This window comes from Apiospora marii (assembly GCF_038362585.1).
Source record: "Apiospora marii strain CBS 49790 chromosome Unknown utg000011l_segment0_segment0, whole genome shotgun sequence".
In the NCBI taxonomy this organism is placed as follows: Eukaryota; Fungi; Ascomycota; class Sordariomycetes; order Amphisphaeriales; family Apiosporaceae; genus Apiospora; species Apiospora marii.
The window spans coordinates 3698236-3718248 of record NW_027117382.1 but is presented as its reverse complement, the minus strand read 5'-3'; the positions used below and the strand labels follow the sequence as shown (position 1 = coordinate 3718248).

General features: G+C 53.1%; 7 protein-coding genes across 7 annotated transcripts; 4 read left to right on the top strand and 3 right to left on the bottom strand.

The window, feature by feature from the left end:
- Nucleotides 1-1038: 1038 nt before the first annotated feature.
- PG985_014298 (uncharacterized protein) lies at nt 1039-1639 on the top strand (the record flags this gene model as incomplete). Its single annotated transcript, XM_066834064.1, has 2 exons — nt 1039-1203; nt 1334-1639. The coding sequence occupies 2 exons, from the start codon at nt 1039-1041 to the stop codon at nt 1637-1639; spliced, it is 471 nt and encodes a 156-aa protein (XP_066678804.1).
- Nucleotides 1640-4614: 2975 nt separating this feature from the next.
- On the top strand, nt 4615-5778 carry PG985_014297 (uncharacterized protein; the record flags this gene model as incomplete). The annotated part of the gene is made up of 3 exons (XM_066834063.1): nt 4615-5073; nt 5130-5576; nt 5656-5778. 3 exons carry the CDS (start codon nt 4615-4617, stop codon nt 5776-5778), a joined length of 1029 nt encoding a protein of 342 aa, XP_066678803.1.
- Nucleotides 5779-6901: 1123 nt separating this feature from the next.
- Nucleotides 6902-7978, top strand: PG985_014296 (uncharacterized protein; the record flags this gene model as incomplete). Its single annotated transcript, XM_066834062.1, has 2 exons — nt 6902-7436; nt 7512-7978. The coding sequence occupies 2 exons, from the start codon at nt 6902-6904 to the stop codon at nt 7976-7978; spliced, it is 1002 nt and encodes a 333-aa protein (XP_066678802.1).
- A 2149-nt stretch (nt 7979-10127) lies between these two features.
- PG985_014295 (uncharacterized protein) lies at nt 10128-10676 on the bottom strand (the record flags this gene model as incomplete). Its single annotated transcript, XM_066834061.1, has 1 exon — nt 10128-10676. One exon carries the CDS (start codon nt 10674-10676, stop codon nt 10128-10130), a length of 549 nt encoding a protein of 182 aa, XP_066678801.1.
- A 1040-nt stretch (nt 10677-11716) lies between these two features.
- Nucleotides 11717-12004, bottom strand: PG985_014294 (uncharacterized protein; the record flags this gene model as incomplete). The annotated part of the gene is made up of 1 exon (XM_066834060.1): nt 11717-12004. The coding sequence occupies one exon, from the start codon at nt 12002-12004 to the stop codon at nt 11717-11719; it is 288 nt and encodes a 95-aa protein (XP_066678800.1).
- A 1174-nt stretch (nt 12005-13178) lies between these two features.
- Nucleotides 13179-14235, bottom strand: PG985_014293 (uncharacterized protein; the record flags this gene model as incomplete). Its single annotated transcript, XM_066834059.1, has 2 exons — nt 13179-13881; nt 13991-14235. 2 exons carry the CDS (start codon nt 14233-14235, stop codon nt 13179-13181), a joined length of 948 nt encoding a protein of 315 aa, XP_066678799.1.
- Nucleotides 14236-17474: 3239 nt separating this feature from the next.
- Nucleotides 17475-20012, top strand: PG985_014292 (uncharacterized protein; the record flags this gene model as incomplete). The annotated part of the gene is made up of 1 exon (XM_066834058.1): nt 17475-20012. One exon carries the CDS (start codon nt 17475-17477, stop codon nt 20010-20012), a length of 2538 nt encoding a protein of 845 aa, XP_066678798.1.
- Between the last annotated feature and the right edge of the window lies 1 nt (nt 20013).

Here is a 20013-nt window from a genome sequence, read left to right as displayed (position 1 = left end):
TTCCATGTACACGGAGTTCAATAACATCAATTGACACAAGACCTCCATTACCAACATCTAGAAACGCCCCAGAATCAACACGCCCGAGAACTGTCTCAAGAAACATAAACCCAACAGGTTGCCACAGCCCCGAACCCGTGACCCTGGAAGGTCTTGGGCTACTTCTTCAAAGGCTTCGGGTCCATCCTGCTGGTTGTCTTCGTGTCATGGAAGTCACCCGGGGGGGGGGGCGGCCGCCGTCCCCAACTTGGCCTTGGGCATTGTGCCCCTTGCGGTGCTCCTGATCCAGGCCAGGTTCAACGCCCGGCGAGACTGATCCTCGTTCCGGGCCATCAACTCCACCACCGCCATGCTGCCCGGGTCCAGTCACGTCGTCCGCGGCGGACGCGATGTGTAGCTCTTGTCGACGGATATTGCACCCGGGGACATGGTGCTTCGAAAGGCTGAAAACAATATCCCGGGCGATTGTTCGCTACGTTGTGGACGCTTCTAACGCGAATATTGGCAGGGCAATTCTCACTAACAACAGGCCCTCTTTCGTTCGCACGTCTCCGACTCTCTCGCGTCCCCAGTATCAATGGGCTAGAGCATTTGGTTGCTGCTTTTCTCTCGGAAGACTGCCCGAAAAGGTGGCTTGGAAACCTTAACCTCGGAACTCCTCCCCGAGGCCCGTGACAGATACACCAAATTCTCCGCCATCCATCAACTCGAAAGCGGCGCGTGCCTTTATAACACCGCCAGCTTTGATGCCGAGACCCTCTCACCCCCGCAGGCGAGGAGGCAGATCTCCAGGAATGCGAGGGATCAACCCGCGCTTGGGTTTTCCGAGGAGCTCGGATCGCTCCCCGAGCTCCGCGGGATGTGATTCAACCGGTTCGAGCTCGCGTTTGGCAGCCGGAACAAATTCCTGGCAAAGGTCTGCACGCTCGCGGAGCCCCGAGGGCTGGACTTGTGTATCTCCGGGGAGGAGAAGAAGGGGTTTGGGCGTTTCGGAAGCGGGCCATACTATTGGCTCGCGGGGTCGTCGGAATAGGCCCGATGTTGTCCCCCGGGGCGGCTTCCGCGGAGAACGCGGAGTATTTATCCCGGGAGGTCCAACGTGGACTGGCCCTGATAGGTCTGCTCGCCTTGATCGACCCGCCCTGCTCCGAGATCCCTGAGGTCATACACACCTTGCACGGTGCTGGTATCCGTGGTTGTATGGTACGCTCTTCGTTGCTGGCCTACGGATTATTCGTCGGAACGCTCCCGTCGGAACGCTCCCCGAGGACGGTGAAGGTTTTCGGAACGTTCCGAGAAGTAAATGTGACTGATTCCGGTGGGCGTGTGCTAGGTTGCTGACGACTTCGGGCTCAGGGCTCTAGCCATCGCCCGTCAGTGCGACATATTGACCAAGCGCATCGTAAACGGCAGTTTGTCCCTGAAGCTATTGCCGCTCGAGATCGTCGCCCTCTCGTCCACGCCCAGGGCAGCCGACATTAGCATCAGTCTCACAAGCGGCTCGGACGTTTACTTGGAGGCCGCCAGCATGGTGCTCCTCGACTGTTCTACTGCCATCGTCGAGGCAATCAAATATGGGTGGCTGTTGTTTGACAACCTCAAGAAGATCATGGTATACCTATTCCTGTCCGGGTCATGATCCAGGTTCTGTTTTGTCTTGTCTGGTGTTATTTTGACCCTGCCACAGATTTTGTCTTCGATTCTCATGAGCATCATCTCGCGTTTGGTGGTTTCATGCACTGCCAATGAGGTCTCGTTTCACAATTGTGTATGCAGCATTGCTTAGCCTTTTGGGGTTGCTCAGCATCTCATCCCTGTTTCTCTACGTAATTTGCAACTATATTGTTTTCGTCAAGAATGGTGCCTGGCAACTCATCAGAAGACCCAGAGGTTCGCCCGAGAGATATGTGCCTAACCAGGCATGGGAAAGGCTTTGAACAAAGTCTTCAAATTGCATCCTCAGCAGGCCCCGAAGATCCCCGACTCCATGCACCCCAGTCTGAAGCTTCCTCGTAGTCTTGTTGTAGAAGAGACAGAACGGTATTGTCGAGATCATTGAGGCCTCCATTCAGGATGGAGGTAATTCCGCCAGGTTTTTGATACGCCATTGACGTATGTGCCCTTGGTCTCGAGTTCGCATCTTACCTAGGGCTGCAGAAACATGGGTCATTGGGACTTGAAGGCGGACAAGACCGAGAAAAAGCAAACAAAACATCCGTTTTGGGATGCTGTCAAGGAAAAGCAAAACCATGAAACCCCGAATGCAAACCTTAACTTTTCTTTCTCGGGGCCTCCGTCTGCAGATCATAAACACTTGCATCAACACGGCACAGTCTGCGTTTGCTTTTGTTGGTAGAGACGCCTTGACACCTGATCAACAGCCGAGGCTTTCGGTGGCTGGGCATGGGGCCGTACGCATGTAGTCAACTGATGAATATGTTGTTCTGGCCAACATGTCTTCATGGGATCATCGAATTACCAGGGTTCGCCCGTGGAGACGAGGTGGGAAGGCCTGAGGGCCATGAGGTATACTTGAGGTGGTCTCGACCATGATCTTCTCCGGAGAGGCTGAGAGGTTATTGGGTTTCGATTCGGCGGTCAAGTTGTCTGGAGGCCGAGCTGCTACATGGATCCTAGATCGAAAAAGATTGGAAAGGGATGGCGGAGGAGATTCGCCGGAGACGATCCAAGAATGGTCAAGAGCGATCAAGACGGGCTGAACCCAGGCCCTCTCCACGACCTCGTCACCCAGCCAGCTCTCGCTCAATCCAGGAAACAATGCGAGTTAGAAGTAGTTCGGGCGCCGGACCCCTACGAGCCTCGTCTTGGCTGTGGGGAGCTGAAGAAGGAGGGGTTTGGCAACACCGAGCCTTTTCAGCTCCGGCTTCTAGATGCCGTTGATCGCAGACAAATCAATTGGGCACATGATCACGCGAAGACTTCAGCCGCAAAACGTGTAAAGTCCGGATTGAGCGGGCTTGAGCGACGAGAATGGATGCCGAACAGCAGGCAGGTTCTTTGCCGGCCTACCTGAGGCCGCTAACTTTTAGGGTGACCGCTTCGATTGGCGAGATCTCGACCGTTGGGGCTCAAATATTGGTCTCTGTTTTCGAGCCCATTGCCACGAGCCAAACCCAGCCGAAGGCTCTAGACGTGTGGCTAATACCAGGAAGGCAAGGGGCGGAGGGTACCTGTATGCGCATTCTGCTCGACGTCGACCTGACGCCAATCCAAATGCAGGGTAGAGCTCAAGTTCAGCTTGACAGGTTCAGGTGGCTTAAGCCACAACCGATTTAGGCACCTGAGCTACTGGGCTAGCACTGGCGTTAGGAGCTACGTTGCTGGCGCTAGGCACTGAGCTGCTCATTCCAGGTACCTAGTGCCTAGCGTCAGGGCGCGCGCTCTGGCCCAAAATGAATGGCTTCACCAATTCCAATTCGACCAACACAAACAATCCCAAAAGGGCAGAAAATTTGAACGCCGACGCCGGAAGCCTGTATTCAAGCCGCAAACATCAGATGCTGCATAGTTCTCATGGTATTTGCGTCTCTCGCAATCAATACTGGTTTTGCGACGAAACGCGGGCATGCATCTTATGTACGCTCAATGAGCTTGCGATCCATCGCAGAAGTTGATGCTCTTATCTTATCGTCTAAAACTGTGCTCAGCTTTTTCAGGCATTGGGTTTAAATAGCTCCGCTCGCTTGCCAGTTAGACAAAGCTTAAAACGCACCACCCGAGGATCTGGGTCAGCGCCGGCTTTGGGGTTTAAGCCGTCGTTGCCCTCATGGCAGCATCCGGTTTGCTCTGTCGGATTGCGCTCCGGCGCGTGTTAACGCCAGCTTCCAAGCCACCCACTAACGAGTCTCCTCTTGCAGAACGTAGGACGCCCGAGCTCGGCTTGGTTCACGGCTTCCTACATACCAATGTATGTAAGCATAAATGGTGGCTTGGGTCAGTCCACGTTAGTGCCGACCCGCTCAATAGTCTGATGGACAATACGCTCGAGGGCCGTCATATCTACCTGTCTAGCCCAAAAGCAGTGCTACATGCCGGTCCCGAACCAATGGCCACAGCGCCTCTAGCCCGAGCTGAGCACGCCGGACTCTGATTGCCCCTCAGCTCTTGACTGCCCAGATGTTTGTTGCGGGGTCACTATCTCGTGTTCTTTGGCCGCCGACATGATGCTGGACTTTGCGACATGGGGCGAGACCTGTCTTCAGTTCAGCTGCGCTAGGCGTCCTGTCAACATGTCGCCATATGCATCGCATCGCATCGTGATGCGCTTCGCTTTGTTTCTGCGGCCAAAGGGACTATCGAGCCTTGAGCTGGGTGCTGTGGCGAAGGCCTGGACCACATCGTACCATTCCAGGCCAAATCGCTCGGTGTGTCTTCCCCGGAGTCCTCACGGGCCCCAAAACCGCAATCCACTTGCTATGGAACCCTACGACAGATCGTGTATATAACGCCGATCATTCCCTTTCCAGAGTTTCTTCTCTCTCCAGATCAGCAAGCAATCCCACCAGCCCACTCAACCAACCAGCAGTCCCAAAGCCTTTTCGATAGTCCTTTTCTCTCGGACCTATCAATCCATCCCCACTCCCTTCCATCACAATGAAGAGCTACGCTTTCGCCGGTGTTGCCCTCGCGGCTGTTGCCCGGGCCCAGCTTCTTGACCTCGAGGACCTCGCCACGTCCGTCCCGGCTCCCGTGGTCATCACTCCCCCTTTCGGTGGTGACGCCGAGCTGCTCGCCACCCGCTCCACCCTCCGCTACGCCAAGCGTGACACCCCCTCCTGCCCGGCCCAGGCCCAAGGCACCGGCCCTCAACCCGAGGTGGACTCCGCTGCCGGCTTCGTGAACTCCCCACTCTTTGCCGAAACCGCCGCCAATGCCCCTACTCCCGATGGATACTTCAACACCTTCCAGAACGCCAAGGGCTCTATCGAGGGCGTCGGTTACAAGACCATGAAGACCATCGAGAGCTACAGCCCGGACGCCTGTGCTACTGCTTGCAACGAGATGGACGGCTGCAACGCCTTCAACATCTTGTACGAGCGCAACGGCCTATCCGTAAGTAACATGAACACCACTTTACTTGAACAAAACCAGGACTAACTGTCAATAAGCAATCTGGTAATGGATGCCCCAGGCCCGCTTCCACCACCATCATCAAGTGCACCTTCTGGACCGTCCCCGTTGTCGAGGAGCACGCTACCAACGTCGGCAGCGGCGCCATCGAGACCGACTCCAACCAAGACTTCGTCATCGTGATCGCCGCCTCCAACGGCTACGTCAGCAACAACTTCAAGGCCCAGCCCGGCTGGCCTGGACCCAGCGTCCCCGTCGACGCTGCCATCAACGCTCCCCTGGACAACGGCAAGGATACCTTCATCCGATCGCAGACCTTCCCCATCTCGGCCGACTACAAGGGCTCCAACTGTGTCCAGGCCTGCTCCGAGCAGGCTGCCTACGAGTACGCCCACCCCTCCGCCGGCGGCGCCCGTGCCTGCCAGTTCGTCAACAGCTACCTGCTGCTCAAGAACGGCGTGGCCCAGAGCCAGGTCTGCTCCATGGTAAGAACCTCGTTCCCCTCCCTCAATCCGCTCAACGCTACTGGATCGCTAACCTTTCCCGTCCTTTCCCCTCTCATAGTACACTCAGCCTTGGAACGCTACCACCTACGCCACCAACTACGGCCAGGCCCGGGGTAACGACAAGTACACCATCACCTTCGGCCTGACTTACACCAACGGTACCGTCGCCACTGCCTTGTAAGCGGCCTTTTGTTCCATGAGCAGCCTCCCTGGCTGGCGGGGCTCTCGATAACGACTTTACGGACGCAAGCTCAGCGTGATTGACTTTTTCTAGGACGGGTGAGGACTGTTAATAAGTGGATGATTTGATTGCATATATATGACGGATACACGATCAGCGGGCAATGATGATTTGGAACTTTGTACATAATCAAAAATAATACTCGCGCTTCGGCGCTCCATGCCCTGCAAAGCATTTGGTTCTGGTTTTCCTCCTTCCTCTTGACCTTGATTAATCCAATACGCCAAGTCAGTCTGCAAGGTGAACAATCAAATCAAATCCAGAAAGAGGCCCTCAAATGATTTCCTCAAGTTGCGATACACTCATTCTCATTCATCGTCTCTCTTTACAAGGCCAGACCGCTCCTTCCGTTTTGAACCTGTGGCAACCATTTTTTGCAAACCAAACAATTCTCTTCCCCTGTAGCTTCATTAACATCCTCCCCAACAGCATCATCATCCCTCATCGTCGTAACTGCTCACCCATATTTTATCACGTACATTATTTGGTTTCCTACATAACTTTTGAAAGACAAGATATTTCAAAATCAACTTTCATCTAACCAGAGGAAACCTGCCAGCAGCTTGAAGTTTAAACGGTAAATCTCAGCTGCACCTCCAAGTACAGCGTAAGTTACTTTTCACCTTTTCCTCCTCCACCCTCTCATATCTATTCTCCCATCTTACTTACCCACAAGTCTACCTCTTTCAAGATCAACGCGTTCTGGGTATGCCAAACACAAGTTGCCTGCCTCATTTCGATATTTCCATCCGTTCCTTCCATCATCGTATCTCGTATTACCTGATTTTCACTTTTCCACCTCCACTTCTTACAACACTAACTCGCCCAACATTTCCTCCTACAACGACATTTTCTTCTACTGACTTGTCTCAAACTCGACTTCATCTTTTCGTTCTTCTTCATGTCATTCCTCCTTACATTACTCAACTTAGGTTAAGTCATCGTGACTATTCCTCATCAAGATCACTTCCATATCATCTTGCGACTCTGACCACCATCTTCGGCCTTGCAACCAACCGCAATCATGGGACTCATAGAAATTGATAAGGCTGGTGATCTGATCATGCGAATTCCCATTGAAGGCCCAGGAAACGTGTATCAAGACTACCTGGTCATCAGACGAACCATGCAGAGCCTCTACCAGGAAGGCGTCAAGAACGAAATGCTCGCTCACCCAGGATCCATCGTCAATGTGAATACCCCCTACAGAACCGAGGATGTAGAACTCGCCCTCAGCATCGCCCATTTCCCAGATAAACCTGTGCCTGAGAAGTTGGGCTCGTTGACCTATTACAATCTCCTCAAGTTCACTGGCGAGTTGGGCATCATGCATATTCTACGACCCTCTACCAACAAATGGTTAGCTCAAATCGATATCTCCAAGGTTCCCGAAGGCAAATCCATGGGTAAGCGCCTCTTCATGGCTTGGGAGCTGGGAGACCGCCACTCGTTTGAATCGCTGGTTACCCAAGCAGCTCTCAACGCTGAAGACCCACAGGATGGCAAATTCGTGAACAACCTTGCGCAGTCCGACTGGTTCAAGGATCTCCCAGAGGCATTTGGTACTCGGGCGCCCCGCATCTTTGACGGGATATTCGGTGAGTGAAATTTCTAGCTCAATTGCATTTTTCTTCTTATGTTCCTACCAGGAATCGAGTTAACAATTATCGCAGATGCTGTCAGAACCATCCGACTCCAGGCCATCAAAGATATCTACGCCATGATCAACGACGACATGACCTCCGTGGCTACCGGAAAAGTCGTGGGCGACGCAAACCGCCGAGTCTGCCGTGCCAATAACCGTCAAGACCGGTGCGAGCTTTTGATGGCCGGCTATATTCACCAGAAGATTCACAAACACAATCTTTCGCCAATGGAGTATGGACGCCTCCCGGCGGAGATTCAGACTCGGAGCGTCAATCAGATCATCGAATCCATCGAAGAGATGAGGAAAGAACTCGAAAAGCCTCCTAGCTGGTCGCTCGGCGCTACACACCGTCGGTGTCATTTGTCCCTGACGATCTTCACCGAGCTGGATGCCATGCAGCAGGAGCTCTCCGTAACACTCAATGAAAATTTCAATGAGCACTTCAGTAGGCAGGGTCAGCTGATGGGGCTGGAGGTCGCGGAGGATGAGTAGTCGTTACGACTAGGCTGCTAGAGGGAGGAAACTGGGTCGTGTATTGAGGTTCCGCGGTTGCGACCTCGGGAAGATGACTTGGGGAGGAAATACTTATTCGATCATTCGGGTTTGGCATTGGCATTGCCTTTGGCATCGTTTACACGGTCATGGAAATGGGTAGATTCCCGGCATGCGACTTGATTACTACGATGGTTATGATTTATGCAACTTGCAGAGGGTCTCAATGCACGGTGATAACAGATCACCTCTTCAGAAGATAGATATTACCCATTACATTAACGAATTACCCATTATTTGCCGAGTTGTTTGCAGAAAACTTTAATTTCTAGTGTACATAAGTATCTCATCACAGATGAGATAAACCAAACGTTAGTGGGAGAGCTTCACTCTTTTCTTGGCCGGTCCCTAGTCAGTGATGAAGAGACCTGTTGCCCTTCCATTTTCCTCAAACTGAGTCTTCTGGTAGTCTGTAAGCATGATCTTAATGCTACTTCTGAGTTACGGGCGGGATAGCGGTCCTTTCAGCACCCTTTCGCAAGGGTCGAGCGGATCAGGGGCCGTAGATTCCCTGTGTACAGACCTCACCGTGTCTTGGTCCACCTCGTTCAAAATGTCTACCAAGAGCTCGACATATGTCTTTACATCTTGAGCTTCTGGGAGAGGCCATAGATGATGCTTGTTCCGTGAGCGTATGGGTTTGCCTAGCAACACGTCCTCGCAGCCTGTAGTTCCAGCCTTGCAGCTGTAATGGTGATTATGTGCGCCCAGCGACAACTTGTTGAGAGCATTCTGAAATGGCAACACGGTATTGGTGAGCAGCGCGGGACTCATATATTTGATAATTCCTAATAAATTACCATTAAACTTCTCAAACTGATCCCATCGAATTGTCAGATGGAGTCTTACCCGGTGTTCCAGGGGGCTCTGAGATAGTAACTCTATAAGCCCTACCCCATTCTGGCTGTAATTCGCCCTTCTGGTTTCTTGCACCATAGAGTGTTGCCCAATGGTTCTTTTCAGCCTCGACTTGACACCAGAGACAACGATATCCAAAGAAACCGCTCTAGAAACGATAAGCCCTTGAAGCCTCGTATTCGGTTTTCATGGATGTATCTAGCCCACGTCTTGCCCCAGGGTCGCAAGAAACCTATAACGAAGGTGAATTGCTTGTTTCAAATACAGGGAGTTACGCATTACATACACTGTAATAATTGCACATCCTGGCGCAATCATCAGGTTTATATCACCGATGCAGCTTATCGTGCAACGGCACGTCTTCTTTCTATCGCCCAGCAATCGACGTACGTTGAACCATGAGAGCAAACAAGGTGATGGCCCAGGTTGGATTCTGGTTGTATGATACACGATTCTTGATGATATGGAACTAATACATGAGTAAAACTTTTCGGCAGGCTAATGGAACACTTTGGCTTTCTTCTTGGCTGTCTCTGCTCCAGTGCTGAGTCCTGTCTCCATTGCATGACCTTCCAACTGCGTAATATGCTCAGGAGAGAGTGGGACACAGACGGTAGACACGACAGTGTTTCTAGAGTATGGTGCATTAAGCACATTTTGGCATCTGGTGGTGCGGCCCCGGCTATCCAAATGCGACCTCCGGTCAGATTCTTTCAGTACCGTGTTCAGGAGAATGATGATCTGATCAATTCTCATCGGGATGCTTGCACTTTCAGGCAACGGCCACAGCTGATGGCGCTGCAGCAAACGTATAAGTTTACCGAGATACCACTCCTCGCAATTTGAATGACTGTTCTTGCATTTGAATATACTCCCTGTTTTGTTTTATATCAGTTGATCAAGCGCGAGTTGGAAAGGAGCCATAAGATCATTAATGAGCCTTAGACGCGAGTCTTTGACCATTTCTGTAACACTATTTGTCAGGGTCGTCAACTTGTCTTTCAAAGGGTCATGAGCACTTACGAAGAGTCCTGGGTGGTTCGAGAACTCTCGAAAACAATGGCCAAAGTTGGTCCAAATGGCTCTTATCTTTCGGCTGATACTCCATTACGAGCTGTTGGATAATGCCCGTGAACCCCGATTGGGCGCCAAGGACCCAAATTATCCAGAGGTCCTTTTGTAAGGTATCCAAATCATGGGTTTTTGCGGTCAAATTCGTAATAACTGCAGCCTATGTACCTGCCCAGGGTCGTAAAAATCGGATCATGTCGTACTTGTCCGCAACAACGGCGATTCTATAAAGGTGGTCTAGCTCGGGGGTTTCGTTGAACGGGGGAACCTTTTCGAATCTGGTATGAATAGTATTAAGGAAGAATTCAACAGCCAGTACGTCGTCGTCAGGAATTTCGACAATCCAGTCGCGATCCTTCGGTTTGGATTCGGCATACCCGCCGTACAGCATCTTCTTCCAGACCGGCGATGATCTTGCCATTGTGCGAGAGCAGACTCGGAATGTGACCGGGGGGGCATGATTATGTTCAGGCTCTTCAGCCACTTGAGGTTCCTTTTCTTCCTTCGCCCCCTCCTCGTCCGCTTGCTCCTCTTCTTCCTCTTCCTCCTCTTCTTCGTCCTCTTCCTCCTCTTCTTCAGGGTCATCGGGAGTAATGCATCTCATGCTACCAACTTTCAGCAGAAGGTCACCATCGGGGTCGATGCCGACAACTGCGGGCTCTTGGACTCGGAGAGCCTGCGGGCAAGGTACTGATGGCGTTGACTCCATTGTGGCTGAAGAGGATTTGGGCTCACGATGCATAGTCTTTCATTCAACCCAAATTGATTCACGTATAATCGAGATCAGTCTTAAGTAGTGCAACTTCCAATATAGCAAGGGTATCGTTTCGTTCGTTGTGAGATAAGGGATACTTGGAAGGGATGGCATTGACGCGCGACAAACACGGTTCAACTCGCATCCTTAAAGTTAGTTTAGAGTGGGATGTTCAGGGGATGCACGAATCAAGCCAGCTGAGTGCCAGCTGGCTCCAACTGTCAGCAGCTCAGATTGCCGACATGTATCAACGCATGCATTATCAAAGTGGGGCTCGTTGCATAAAACCCAATCCTGTGAGATATCTCCGTGTGAAACTAGACGGCTATCCTGGCCTTTTTCTGGGGTGGCTCATCTTGACTGAACAGCCCTGTCCACCTTCCATTCTCCTCGAGAACTGTCTTCAGTCCTGCTGGCAGGTTTACATGTTTGAGCTGCATGTTCTGGTCCCCGTTCTTCCATTCCTTGACCCGTGGGCACGAACTATGCCTGTGATACCGAGCGTCCGAGTCTACCTGGCACAAGTGGTCATACAGTCGGTTGACACTACCTTAAACTTCGGTGTTTTTGGGGATTGGCCAAAGGTTATGCAGGTTAAGTGAACGCTCAAGTCTGGCTTGAATCACCTCATCGCATGTCGAATCTTGGTACTTGCACCTTGGTAGTTGGTTCCGCTTCCTGTGAAGTAGCTCATCGTAACAAATTTGAAACGGGGCTAGAAGAACTCTAATAAATTCTAGCCGCATATCTTTGACCATCTCTACGGGAAAGAATGCCGTCAGCTCTAGCTGGGGTACTTTCGGGGAGGGGGCGGGCAGGTACTTACGGATGGCTCCGCGTAGCTCGAGGATATCGGAAGACCAAAAATCCATTTCTTCGTCCTCGCCCCGGTACCGTATTGCAATGAGATGGATTATGTGGATGAACCCCGCCTTCGCACCGAGGATGCAGGATATCCATAGATACCGCATCAAGTCCCGTCGGTCAGGACCTTGTTAAGCTCTCTGAGTGATGGCAACAGCCCACGTGTTTACCCAGGGCCGCAGGTATTGCATCATATCCCACTTATCTGCGGTAATAGCAATTTGGTAAAGCGTGTTAACCTCGGGGGCCCGATCGAAAGCTGGAACACGGTCGAGTCTCGCGTGGGCAATGTAGAGAAGAAATTTGATAGCTTCTGCGTCGTCATCCGGTAGGTCGACCACCCAGTCGCTACCGGCCGGGCACGATTCAGCAAACCCGCCGTACAACAGTTTCTCCCATACACGTGATGACCTCGCCATGGTACGGGAGCAGACCCTGAAAGCCACTGTGAGTATATGACCATGTTATTGGGTATGCTCAGTAGTCTCGACTTCGGTGCGTTCGAGTACTTCCATGTCAGTGCTCTCAGCGGCGGCTGTTGTTTCTGAGGTGTCCTTGTCCGTCGCGGTGTCTTGCGAGTCAGAATCGATGCAAGTTGTCTGGCCAACCCTCAGCAAAAGGTCCCCGCGAGGGTCTATAGCGATGGGCGGCAGCTCTTGAGGGGCCTGTGCACAGTATGCTGGTCCCATGGCGATCGTGTCGAGCTTGATTTCGACTGCGTATAGCGGAAGTTGTAGTGGAAAACAAGCTATGAGAGACGCGGGTTACAGCAAGGTGATTATGATACGTTAGTCGGTGCGCGTTGCAGGGGCGCTCAAGACGTTACATCACGGTAGCGGTGACGCGTAGCGGGCGCGACTCCAATCGCGACCCCGAAATGGATTTTGAGCTGTTCCATCAGTGGGGCGACGCAGATCAAAGCAGCTGGTAGCCAGCTGACATGAGCCATTATCAGCTAGGATTGTCTGTATATCGTACCATATATTCACTGTCTTTCACTGCTGATATTGGGACCCTATCTAAGACCTTAAACAACCTATCGGCTATTACAAACAACCGATACTACTATACAGCGAAAGGGGCTCTTGTTCTTAAGTTACTTGTTTTGAAGACGTAATGCAGCGTTTTCCTGATCACGGTCAGATATCGTTCCAGTGTTATGGAACCAGGTCACTGAATAACCGGGGCACCCACCTGGTGTTTTCATAAGACCCCCATCAAGCGCAACGGAACTATGCACTGTCCAATCCGGCCTCTTGATCAGCAATCTCAACCAATCCCAAGGGTCTACTGAAAGTGGCATGCAACATGGATAGATATCCCTGTTGTAGGTCCTGTCCCTGGCGATGGATCACTATCCGGGTGCTTCCCCGAAACCTTAACAAGGGTCAGCTTGTCGGGGAGCGGTTCCGAACGGACCGCCACGGCTGCATCCCGAGGCCAATACGTTTTAACACTGACTCAAAGCTTGGCGCCTTCTGCCTCATTCATTCCCATTGCTTGCATCCTAGATGCAGTATTTAGAGATACACACTGGAACACCAATTCGAGTATCAAATCTTGCTATTCCTGCAATCTAGTTACATAACCCCCCTACAGGCGAGTTGCAGTAAACATCATCTGTTTCGTCCCGTCGCCCTGCCACCCGCGCCGATCATCGTCCCAGTTGGCGGAGCCGTAGCGACCGAGGGAGCTCGTGACCTCCCACCGAACCTCGGAATCCTTGTCGCCGTTCATTCCCTCCTCTTCGTTGTGGGAAGACTGGAAGAGGTCCGCAATGGTTTCGGGATCATGCCGGTACAGGTCCCACCCAATGGACTCCATTCGGAACGGCCCGCCCTTGCCGGCACCAAGGTTGCGGCCAAAAACCATAGACCCAGCGCACGGTCGCAGGAGCCGTCGCAGCTGTCTGACGATCGCTCGTTGTTGCGGTTCGCTGAAGAGGTGTAGGAAGCTTCCCAGGTAAATGATGTCGATCTTCCCATGATACTCCTTCAGGAAGTCCTCGGCAAAGACGTCCCCGGGAACAAACGTGGCATCGAGCCGGTCCCGGTCCGCGAACAGCTCGTACCCAAGCTGCAAGAACGCCGGCTCGAGATCCGTGCCGATGAGGTTCCGGGTCGCAGTCTCCGGTCCCGCGTCGTAGGCCAGCTTCCGCAGATCCTGCCCGAAGCAGCATCCGAGGTCCAGAAGGGTGGCGCCCTCCTGTACCCGCTTCACGACCGTGGAGTAGTGCGGCGACAGGTGGATGCTGAAGTCGAGGAAGCGGAAGAGGCCAATGCAGGGGTACGGGAGCCTGTGGTGACCGTGCCATCAGTATTACTTCGGCTATTGTATGCTTGTCGCTCCGTTTATCATGGCCCGGCTGATGACTTGAGATGGAAGGGGGCTGATAGGTAACTTACACTTTCCACGCCATGTCCCTGATCCTGTATATATGACTTTTGATGGCCTCCTCGCCCCTTATAGCGACATAGCTCTCGAAGAGCTCGACAGTGCTGTCGGAGAGTGACTTGACTGTGGGCTGGTACCACTCCACAGATTTGGTAGGGTCGTCCCCGGCATCCCGGGGTCGGTCTATGACCTGACTGGCTTGATGGGTTTCCTTGGCCATCCAAGGCTTGGACTCGTTCTGAATCGGGGCCAACATTGCTTTTGATTGATGTGCAGTTATCCTCCTGTGGGTATCAGCGGGTTGTTCCTGTCGCTTCGATATAAGTTTGACCAAAGATTTAAGCAGAGTGTGGCCCAATAATGCCAATGATATATTCCATCCCCGACTGTACTTCCACTGCTTATCGTACTCGGTTCATGCTTGCATATATGAATTGCTTCGGTATAGGTTGCCAATGTGCGATGTTATCTCAGTGCTATCAGCGGCCAGGGTCTTATGGTGGCATGATGCGACTGCCTCCGTGTATCCCCGAAGGCGTTGAAGTCCACATTACCTGAAGGGTATTGATAGGCGCCGGCCCGTACTTCTCCTCGAATAAGGGACTGATACGTTTGAGCAGCGCTGTCTGACGACATTGTCCCAGTCTGTGTCATGCATTTGGTTGAAGAAGTATAGATTTTCAACGCAGTCGTATATCCCCGCCTAGGATCACCCACTCAGGCTCCTTATTTTGCTGTTGGAGTAGCATTCTGCTGCTGCATTTCGACCCGCAGGGGGATAAACAACATATGTGTCTCAACATCTGCATCAGTAGCAGAATATGATTGGTCGGTGCTTGCTTATGAGATTTCTCACATAATCACGGGAAGTGATCGTCATCGAGACCGCCCCCTTGGGTCGATGATCCAGTGGCTATCACACCTGCTCGGAGAAGACCCGGAATTGTACGAAAATCCAGACTTTGTGATCATGGCTTGAGTGGAGGAATCTAAGTTATCCTTATCTTCGGCCCGACCCGCATTGTTGGGAAAAGCGGATGAGGCCGAGCTACTGGCTTTTGGCAGCACAATGATGCAACTCAGTCTTCTGTGTTTTCCCGACTGCACTCTACAGGGATGTGACAGCCCCGTCGCTCACTACCCGGAAGTGTTGTGCACAAATGTTGAGGGGGCTTGGCAGACACGGCTTGCTTAATGATCTACCTCGCCGCAGCGGTGCAGTCCCACATGCGCCACTATTGATAATCGATGTCTCTCATTGGTCACGCGGAGTGGTGCTCGGGAAGCACTGAGAGGCCCATTGGTGCGTTTTTTCACAATTCTACCCTCCGGCGTAAATTCAGTGGCATGGCCACGGGGCTTTCCGGAGCGGTCACGTTCCTGCTCGTAAACACCGTCCCGGCAGAACCTGGTTTCCCAGATTCCAAGCTGCGGTAGAAACTCGCCAAGGGTTTGGACCGAAAAGAAGAGCAGGTGGCCGGGCTGACGACCGAGTCCTGGATACCCACGTCAGCTTGGTCTAACGCCGTAGGAACCTGGTACACGTCGTAGTGCACAGGCAGTTTTCGGAACACTACCCGGACATATTTCCGGTCATGACCGTGAGGCGGTCCATGTGATTATGTCAGTTTCGACAAGGTCCCTAAGCCGGGAGGCCGAGCTCGGTAGAGACCGAAAGGTATATTCGACAACGGCAGCAGGCGCCATACAAGGCCAAGTAGCGCAGGCTATGCAACGGGCTCGGGAATATAGAGAATTGTCTTATCTCGTTGGCCAAGTTGATTGTGCTTCTCGTGAACTGAGTTCACTTGGTGGAGGCTTTCGGCATGCCAGTTGGCTCGGGGGTAGCCGGGGAAGAACCCGAGATTTGCAAAGCCGCAAAAGCGCTGTATTCCTCATTTCTTGAGAAGAAAGTTGTAAAATGAGTTCAGTCTACGCCCCAAGACACGCCTAGACTAACGTTTTTTCCTCCCCGGAGTCGGGAAGCGATGAAAACTGCCAACGTGTGAGCAACCGGGGACCTCTCCGACGGATTCTGGAGCCTGGCCGCGGAACTCTTCCGAGCATGCAATAAGTCGCCATAACCAGCACTACAAGTGTCGGGCTTCTAAGTCTGTCTTTTATATCAGCAATTACCCCTATGACCGCAATCTCGGGCATACCGGTCACTGATAACAAAAGCCACATGTCGCGATGCGACCAGCCAGTACCTCCCCTCGAGAGAGTCGACCACATAACAAAGGAGGACGTCCAGGTCAATCTGTTTCACTGACTTTCCGAGACCGTGGCGTGTGGCTGTTTCGGCCCACAAGCACTGCCGGTTATATCCAGATAACTAGACAACTACGGTCACTGCCATGGGACTGTTTACTCACCGGGTAGCGCCCCATAGCAATGCAAATTACATTAGTGCCAGATTACATAGAGTGCCTATTGCATACTCAAGGTGCATCAACCGAGAATCACAGTGATCGGACAGCAGTCGGCGTAATCCTGATCGCACGAACGGGTTGTTCTCGATTATTTAAAGGTTCACACGACTGGTTCAATTTTGCGTCGCCTACGAGTTCTTGATCGCTGCTTCCGTAGTTCCTCATCCTTGGTATAATCATTGGGAATAGTAATATCTACTGTTCCGTAACTCGGAGACTGCTCCGAGCCCGCGCCTTGAGAACGGATACACAAAAGCTTGGTTCACCTGCTTATCGCGCGGGCCGCACGCCGGGTTGATTGCACCAATCAGCTACAGGCCATCCTTCTAAGTATAGATTGACAGACGCACCGCCCCCACGTGCCGTGAAGCCCAATGGGCTGGGTGCAGAAATGAAAACGCCTTAGTGCTTACCTGGAAGGCTGGTGGCGGCGCAGCGCAGCCCATTGCATTTAGCCAGCACGGATATCCGGCACCCGAACAGGAGGATGTCCTGTTCCAAAGTTCCCAAATACGTGGACAGTGCGCAAGGCTATCCGAGATGTGATGTGTTTCTATTCTAAGATCCTCGTTTTCGGTAGAGATGCTAATTAATCATCATCGTCATTCAGGGGGGTGTCTTTCTTATCGATTTGCCGTGTTGCGGCTACCAAGGAATGACCCCCTGCAACATGTAAGATGCAGTAATACCCATGCAACAGATAACAGGCAGCTTGTGACTAACCTCATCACACCTGCTGGGGAAAGACAATTTTCGCTTGAGAGAATACCTTGGGTATGGTTGTTGTACTAGCGGCACATGTAGCCCCCAATGGTTTTCTGGCCTAAGGTAGACACCATCACTACCATGGCTGAACGGGAGGTATGTGCAGGGGTATCGACTAGTGCTCAAGTGGGATGATCAGCTAGGACTCAGCCGCGGATGTGGTCGGAGCCTTGCAAAGCAGATCAGCATCAGGCTGCAGAAATATAAGCAAGCCATTCGGCATTTCTGTAGGACCTGAGCCTCTCTAACCATCAATCTACATCGATCTGACCGGACAGCTGCATGCCCATGTGTTACAATGGTGCAACACGACATTGAACTCCAGCAACGCCTATCTTCGCCAGGCATGTATGGCCCTTCTGCCGACATGTTTGACGGGCGGGGCGACATCTCGCAGCCTGATCCATCCCATTCGACTCATGGATCATCCCAGTACCACCGAATCTCGCAAGTGACCGAGGACGACTCCCGTTCCGTCCGACCACTGCTGTACAACCAAGGCACCTCCTATACCAACCAAGATACCGACTACGCTTCGAGTTATGGCCAGTCCTTTCACAAGCCGGACGCCATCATTACGGGAAGACCGAAGAAGGTGCTCGAGACGAGCTGGTTGCGCTTTTTCAAGACCTGGCCCGTCCACTTGCTTGCCATAGGGTCGACGGTCGGGATCACCTATGTCGGCTCCAGGCACCTGTTCTGGTACCCCGAGGAGGGGCCAGTCGTGCTCGGGCAGCAGCTAACCCACGACATCACGTCCAACCTGCTGCAGCTGGTAACCAAGGTGCACGAGATCCTGATTGTGTTCTCCTTCTCGGCCATGGCGTTGGCGATGTTCCGACGCCGGCTGGTGGGTGACGGGGTGCGGCTGGGCTTCCTGACTGGCGGCTATCGGGTTGGAGATCTCATGTACCTCACCAGCTCCTCCTTCTGGCGCCAAGGCTTGGATCAGGAAAGGCCCTGGGAGGTTCTGCTTTGCGGCTACTTGGTTTTCGCTACTCTCATGTCGACTGTCGTCGGACCGGTGTCTGCTGTACTCCTGATTCCAGCACTCGACTGGTACCCCTACGCACCTGGTGCGGCTTTCAGCAACATCAGTCCCCCTATAATATACCGTCTAGACCGGGACTTAGTTTGGCCTTCTGTCATGAAGGCAGAGGGAGACTCCATGAAGATTGACAGATGTGTGTGGGGTTATGGTATCTACATGTCGCTGTGCCCTGGGACGGGATTTCGAGAGGTCAACGAGTGGGTCAAGGATTGGGCTGCTACCGACCTGAACAACTCCCTGGCGTTCCAATCTACCACGGCCGATATCAGTCGACGACTGAGGCTCACCCAAGCAGCCGAAAAGTCATCGGTGGTTCTCAGCACAACCCCGTCGGAGTTTCTAATGCACAGCATCGGACTCTTCCAGAACTACATCCGAGACGGTGATGTTGGCGAGATATCGGGCGAAGGAAAGCCCCGATATAAGTTAACCACTAAAGGGAGAAACGATTCGGCAGATCTCTCTTCGGCACAACTGTTCCAACCACTAGTGCAGTCTAAGTGCAAAATGTATGACAAGGCTATCTTCAAGGACAGCAAGAAGGTGTTTTATCCTACTGAAGATCTCAACTGCATGGGCGACGAGGACTGCCGACGTCGTCAAGAGAGCCCACGCGAGCTCATACCGAACGAGACCATTTTTCAGGATGAGAAGGGGGAGGGGGGGAACGATATTATCACCGACTACTTTGTGGCTGAACATAACTCGTCCTCATCTGTCGTTTATTTGGCTGGGCAATTCCCACAATCTGCAGTCGGCCGCCCACACCACAATGTATATCTTTGCAACTTGGTGGCGAGCTGGATCCCCGCCGATTTCCATATCAACCAGACCGAGAGCGACGAGCTCGTCTCGACGCAAAGCTCGGATGAACGCATGCGGGATGCATTTCGTCAGACCCCGGCACAAAGCCGCGTAGTGGGGTTCGAGGATAGCTGGCTGAGGTTGTTGAACCCCCTGTTGGTCAACATGACAGAGACCAAACACGAGTGGTACGCGCTCCAGGCGCTGACCAAGCACTTCAGCACCAAGGACCGGCAGGAAGATTACGAGGCCTACCAGACCTCGGCGTCTCGCGGTGACGCCGACGAAGATGCTGAGGCCTTCTTGGCCAAGGTGTTCGGCGTCTATCTCACCGAGGCGCTGGCGCGGGTGTCCATGGCCCGGCGCACCCTCGTCACGCTGCATCGCAACGAGACGGTCCTGTCGTACGCCGACCTCAACTACCAGCACCACCCCGTCTTGGGCGTCAATAACATCACCAAGGTCGACGAAACCCACGTATTCGACGACCGGACGAACAAGACCAAGGAAAAGACCCTCGATGATGTCGAAAAGGGCCTCGTCAACTCCAATCTCCCCATCGTGCTCGAGGCGGAGCGCTACGGCTACGGCACGGGCAAGGAGCGCAAGACGCTGCGGTTCGCGCAGGCCATCATGGGCATCTACCTGGGGACCATGGCCCTGTACGCCCTCGCCGTCGCGGTGGGCCACCTGCTGGAGCTGGGCCGCGTGCGGGGGCGGAGCGGCGGGCCCATCCGCGCCGTGAGCGTGGCGGCCTGGTCCGACCTGCAGGACCTGGTGATGCTCGCGCTCAAGACGCCCGCCCCCGCCGCCGACGACGACGACGACCTGGCCGACGCCGGCGCGGGCGTCACGTCGGCGGACACTTGGAAAAAGGTTGTGCAGACTCGGGCGGATGAGATGAACCGCGTGCAGCTTGTGTTGAGGGACAGGGCGGAGGCGCCGAGGCTGAACAGGGTGGGGAAGGGGCTGTATTATTGAA